Source organism: Convolutriloba macropyga, chromosome 1 (assembly GCF_964194025.1).
Source record: "Convolutriloba macropyga chromosome 1, txConMacr16.3, whole genome shotgun sequence".
Classification (NCBI taxonomy): Eukaryota; Metazoa; Xenacoelomorpha; order Acoela; family Convolutidae; genus Convolutriloba; species Convolutriloba macropyga.
The window spans coordinates 30,240,544-30,246,543 of NC_134468.1; the positions used below are offsets into that span (position 1 = coordinate 30,240,544).

Below are 6,000 nucleotides of genomic sequence, written 5' to 3' on the forward strand. Positions count from 1 at the left end.
GAATTCCTACGAAAGCTTTTGAGTTTAATGGCTGTTAAGACTTTAAAAATATTCTTTTTTTGAAATTTTTTTGAACATAAATCAATCTTGGATATTCAAAGCTTATTTTCGTGGATTGTAAGTCAACCTCGGTAATGACAGAACCGCTTGTTTTACATCAACAGAATTTATCTAGTTAGCGGTTTTGTCTTCTAACTATTGGTTTTTTTGACTTCGGTGCACGAGTTTTCATAATTTTTATAATTTTTGGATTTTTTTTTAGTAATTTTGGTTCCTTTTGAAATCGTATTACATTATCCTAATATTGATAGCTCCATTGGCTTAGTGAAGACGATCAATGGATCGTTGAAAAAATTTTCAGAGAAAAAAGCTTATGTTTTAAATAGCTTCGACACTTTCTTCTCTCAATTTTCTACCGAACTTTTGGATTTTGCCTGTTTTTGTTGTTGTTTTCATAGTCAATGACTTGTTGTAATGTCTTATTGATAAATTTTGAATGACAAACATCCGAGTCGTCAAATCATCTAGGCATAATTTAGCGTATTAAATGCCTTCCGTTGAAAGCTGTAGAATTTTATGACTTTGATACTATGGGTTTTCTCAAAAATTTCGTGGTTTTGATGTATTTTTTCTTTGCCATACGACTTATTGTGATGAGTTATTGATGTCACATGAATGAAACCTATGATTGCTATTTCATCGAGGCAGAATTTATTTTGTTTAATTAACTCCGTTGAAAATAATTGAATTTAATGTCTTTGATACTAGGGCTTTTCTCAAAAACTTCGTGGTGTTAATATCTTTGTTTATATTTGTTGTTTTTCAAGTCATTTTGTAACAATAGAAACAATCACCTTGCTGTTAAAAAATTAATTGAAAATAGAAGAGTTTTTACTGAAAAGTTCATTCTCTAATGGCTTTGAAACTTTTCTCGCTTAATTTTTGTGAGTTTGCTGTTTTTGCTTTTTTTTTATTTTTAGGTAGCCGTGAAACTCTGATCGGTCTCATCAACCTGTAGTGTTGCCTGTAACGTTGCCCATAAACCTGTAATGGGTAATTTACCCGAATCAGTCAGTTTAAAGCCAATAGTCTTAAAAATTATGATATTATACATCTTCAAAGATTTTTCAAACTTTTCAGTTTTTTTGTTCTTTTCGTCAACTTATTCTCGTCATTGAGAAGTCCACTCCAATTCCTTGAATTTCAAAAAACAACTTGTCTACTAATATTAAGTCGTAACTGATGTTTTGTTTGGTGGACATTATGCGTTTTCATAAAAAATTTTGTGAGTGGTGTATTTGTGTTTCTTTTTTTCTCTTGTTTTAGCTTATTCAGGTAATAACAGATCCCAATGATTTTCAAATGTGGCCCAAATTAACGAGCTTCTTTTCTCTTTCGGTATAACTTTAGCTGAATGAGTATAAATGTAAACTGAAATAAAATTAAATAAAATTCAGATAATAGCTAACGATTTTAATGGCTTCAATAATTTATGTTATTGTTCGTAATTTTTTGAGATTTTCTGCGTCTTTGTGTAAATTGTTCGTTTTTTTGAGATTTTCTGCGTATTTAGTTTATTTCTATGGTTTAGTCTCAGCAAAGACAGGTCCCATTAGTTTCATATTGACTTTTTAGTAAATTTATCAAGAATTATTTTGTTAAAAAGCTAAAGATTTTTTTAGACTTTTGAAATTATTTGGTTTAAGAAATGTTGATTGATCTTTGACTTTAACCTCATTTTTTTCTCTTTGTCAACTTTTTACCTAATCTCATTATGAAAAACATACATCTGCTGTATAGTTAGCAAAAACTAAATTTGTGGAGTTAAGGTTTTATCTGATTGCATTTTGACGTTGTTACTAGGTGCTTTTAAACTTATATTTTTGGTTTCTGCCGTGAAAATTTTGTTTTTGCATATTTTGTTGTTTGCTGTATTTTCTTGTAGTCTTTTTATCGGTAGATCTCGTGAGCGCTGTAATGAGAAATGGCATTATGTAATTCAATTTTTAGTTAGGTTTTGTAGCATTTTTTTTAAAATTCAAACATCTATTTTTGTTATCTCTTCGTTTGGTTGACAATTAAGTCAAAAATGTAGATGAGCTCGGGTCGGAACATCATGTGCGAACGCACATTAACGAGCCGCCTTGTTTGAGATTAAAGCTTTATTGTTATTAATATAACAATTAGTTTTTAATAGTGAAAACGTTTTTAGCTTCTGGTTGAAAATTAAACAAAAATTTGAGTATTAAATAGTTTCTCCTTTGCATTAAATTTATGCTCTTTCTGCTCGATTCATTTTTCCTACCCTAACATGAATGAGTTCTCCATTTTCCTTAAAAATGTGTTGCATATTTGGTCATGTCAGAAAAATTGATAGAATTTGAAACAGAGCAGTTTTCAAATTTCTTGTGCTTTGTGCAAATTATTACAATATCTGTTAACCTATCTCGGTTTTTATTTTTAAAAATTTGAGTCCCAATCGTAGTTTACTGCATATTTAAATCTTTTTAAACCGCAGATATTGTGCCCGTGGTTATTTTTTATAAGTGATCGAATAGCAAAACTTGATCAACAAGGATGAATGAAAAAAAAAATAAAAATTAATATTTTAGGTTAATTTATTTCGAACTTCTTGTTTTTGATCGAAGAAAAAAGAAAATGGCGATTAATTTGACCTTCGATGATCGAATTTTTTGTTAAAAGTGACTAATCAATTTATGAGTATCACGGATAGAGAAGATTCATCTTTTCGGCTTTAGTTTTTTGGCGGGTTAGAACATAATGTGAGAAGGCACAATACCGATGCTCCGCATTCATTTTGCTATCCAGAATACAAGTAAAGATCTGTCCATTGACGACGTCATTTGATAATTGCCAGAAAACCCATTATTATTTTAAAACCAAAATGAATACCCAAAATGGGAGATCAAAGTAGAAAAATTGTGAACAGATTACCGACTGAGGTTCCGCTACATCCCAAAATGTTATTATTGTCACCAGTGAAGGCCTCCAAGAAAGTGCACGACTCCTTCCCTCTACAATTTTCCACCATCTGAACAAAAACATCAGGTGACGAGGAGTTAATGTTGCAGATCTGACTTCCGCTGCAATCTGAAGTTGAGAACAGGGTTGCATGCATGTCATCCAGATTCAGCGTCGTGCCTCGCGCGCATTCGGCAGCATTTTCCGAGGGTTGGAAGCACTGGTTACCTCCGAATTCGCGTTTGATTTGGAAATTGGTGCCGAAAAGGTCGCTTTCTGTCCAACAATAATACTCAACTTGAACATAACCAATATGATTGCATTGAGTATCTGATATAGTGTTGAAATTATAACTACATGGCAATTTAGAATGACAATTCGAGAAAACTCCAAACTTTAAGGCTTCCACGTCTGAATTTGAAACACCTTTGTATGAACAAGTCTCAGCATCGTTTTCTTCATAGCCACAGATTCCTTTGGTTCTCCTTCCGACAAAAACCTCCCGGATATTCACATTTTTGCCGCCTGGACAACTTGGTTGGAATGTTCCCCCACTTGATAGACAAATTGGGTCGCTGTAATGTAATGAGATAGCCCGGATGGATATTTGAAAAGAAGCAATTAAAAATAGAAGAATTATCATCTTTAATAAGCTCAAGTGAAATTAATGAAGCTACTGAAAAAGAAAATGCGTGATCAACTTTTTAATTTCTTTGTTATCTCACTCGCCACAAGTTCATCGGAGCTTGTTTGTTTTCAAAGCATATTCTGCACGGTAATGAATACTTCACTTTTTCATAAAATGCATTGTGGTATTTGATAGAAAAAAAACTATAAGTATTTGTTATTGTAGATGAATAATTTGCACAGTTAATTACAAAAGCGAAAGATGCTCATTGTATTATTCGGCTTAGTACTGACAATAACAAAGAGAGATAACAAAACTCTGCCAGGCAGTTGAAACGGTCTGGTTGCATCGATCCAAAGAACAATTTGAAAGTAACTTTAATTAAACAAAAAGTTATTCAAAAAATGAAACACCTCCATATAAATGCATGTTTTTGTATTTTTCAAATAGCTGTAATAGATTTTCACAAGATTCTTAAAAACCAGCATGATTGTGCACTGCTGATAAATAAAGTCCAGCAATAATGATCAATTTTGAGAATGTTGCCAGAAAAATCAGCCTTGTCTGTGAATTTACATGTTCAAATTTGAGAGAATGAATTGAGCTCTCATAATTCTTGAATTATTTCTTGCTTAATGGTCAAATTGGTTCACTATAGTAAAGATGCTTTAAATGTCTCACCAGGAGTCAGCTTTTCCGTATGAGTAATATAAAGTATAGAAAAAAATGGCATATTTATTATTTTAGTTCATAAGAATGACACAAAAGTATGATTTGCTATACTTCATAAATATTCAATGCAGTAAATTTTATGTTTCGTTGTTAACTAACTAACTTATCACGCTGTTCTATTTTTTGTTCGTAATTTTAGGAGGAAAATTATTGGGAAAACTGAAACCAGTTTTCAAAAAATTATTTTTCTTTGCCTCAGACATTTTTTAGCAAGGCTTAGATTTTTCCTAATCTATTGCTGTCATTTTACACAAAGGAACTAATTAATGTTTCTATTGTGTTTCAGACAAAGGCCGGATTAAGAGAGTTATTCCACAACTTCTTTTTCTGAATAAAGGCGATCACTCGACAGTAAATTTTGACTGCTTAAATTTGTAAGCAAAAAACACAGCTTGAAAATTCCGAAAACGACCCCAAGATTCCAGAAAGTATTCCCGAGTCATCTTTGACAAAAAACAGCTTATCTGCCAGAATCTTGCAAGATAACCATTCACTCTAACAGAATCGTACAATATAACCTTTTTCTGCAGGTAATATTTCAACTAAAAAAGTGAATAATTGCTACTATGTTTTTGAAGAAAAACGTTCGAAGATCGCATTATCTGAACGCACACATACTCTTCGCATCAACCAAAAAGGAAAAATTCAAGAAAATTATTGAAAAGGCATCCCAAATTATTAAATTAAGGCATTTTCCCTGAAGATCTTCCAAGTTAACCATTCTTCTGCCAAAATCTTGATTATTAAGCACTTTTTGCGAGATTCTGACAGAATCTTGCAAGATGACCCTTAGTTTCCATCTATTAGGACTTTAAAAGAAAAAACAATCAAATTCAAAAAATTGCAAAATTTGGCATAATTAAAAAATTGAATTCACGAAATGGAAAAATTGAATTAATTTTTCTGACAATGAGAGTACACATATTAAAATTATCTCTCAAAAAATTGAATTTGAAGTAGAAAAATTAGAAAAATTCGATTATTTCTTATTATAGCTCAGGTACCAATAAGAAAATCTCTTCTCATGCAATAAAGATTATCATATCAAAAAGAACAATAGTTGTTAAGCTATAGTAGGCTTATAAATTTCCATATTTTTACAGAATAGAATAAAAACCTGCAAAACGACAAAAATAATCAAAATTTTCACAATTTTTATCATTTTTTTGAGCAAGAAACTGCTTGATGACAACCAAACAAACCAATTTGTAATTTAATTTTGCACATTGTCTATGCAAGTTACAAATAAAGCAACGAATACAACGATGGGGCCAAAACCAGTTGAAAAAATCCAAGTGTGAACAGAATTTTTCCTCTCTTATAGGAAAATGTTTTCAAATATCAATTTCTCGCTCTCTCAAAAACATTGGTATGAACCAATAATCACCCGCCCTTATTTCAATCAACTTTTAAAGTTTGTTGAGCAGTTACACCTCAAACTTATATTTACATTTTCGTTTATTGCTTTGAAAAAGACATTTCACTAGTACAAACCTTCAAGTTTTAATAAAAAGTTTTTGAAAAACAACTTGCGTTTAAATTGCTCAAAAGTTTTTCTTTGAACTTGAAGTAAGACAGACTTCAGATGTCAAGTCAAGTCCTGATTACACAAACCCAATATTAGTAGTAGTTGACTTAACACTGTTAGAAACATTACA

At 31.2% G+C, this 6,000-nt stretch overlaps 1 protein-coding gene across 1 annotated transcript in view; it reads right to left on the reverse strand.

The window, feature by feature from the left end:
- The window catches only part of LOC142337736 (uncharacterized), a 55,059-nt gene extending 51,187 nt beyond the window's left edge, over positions 1 to 3,872 (reverse strand). The window contains exon 1 of the mRNA XM_075387215.1: positions 2,956 to 3,872. Within this exon, the coding sequence (XP_075243330.1) occupies positions 2,956 to 3,625 (670 nt within the window). The 5' untranslated portion in view covers positions 3,626 to 3,872. The remainder of the gene's footprint in view (positions 1 to 2,955) is intronic.
- Between the last annotated feature and the right edge of the window lie 2,128 nt (positions 3,873 to 6,000).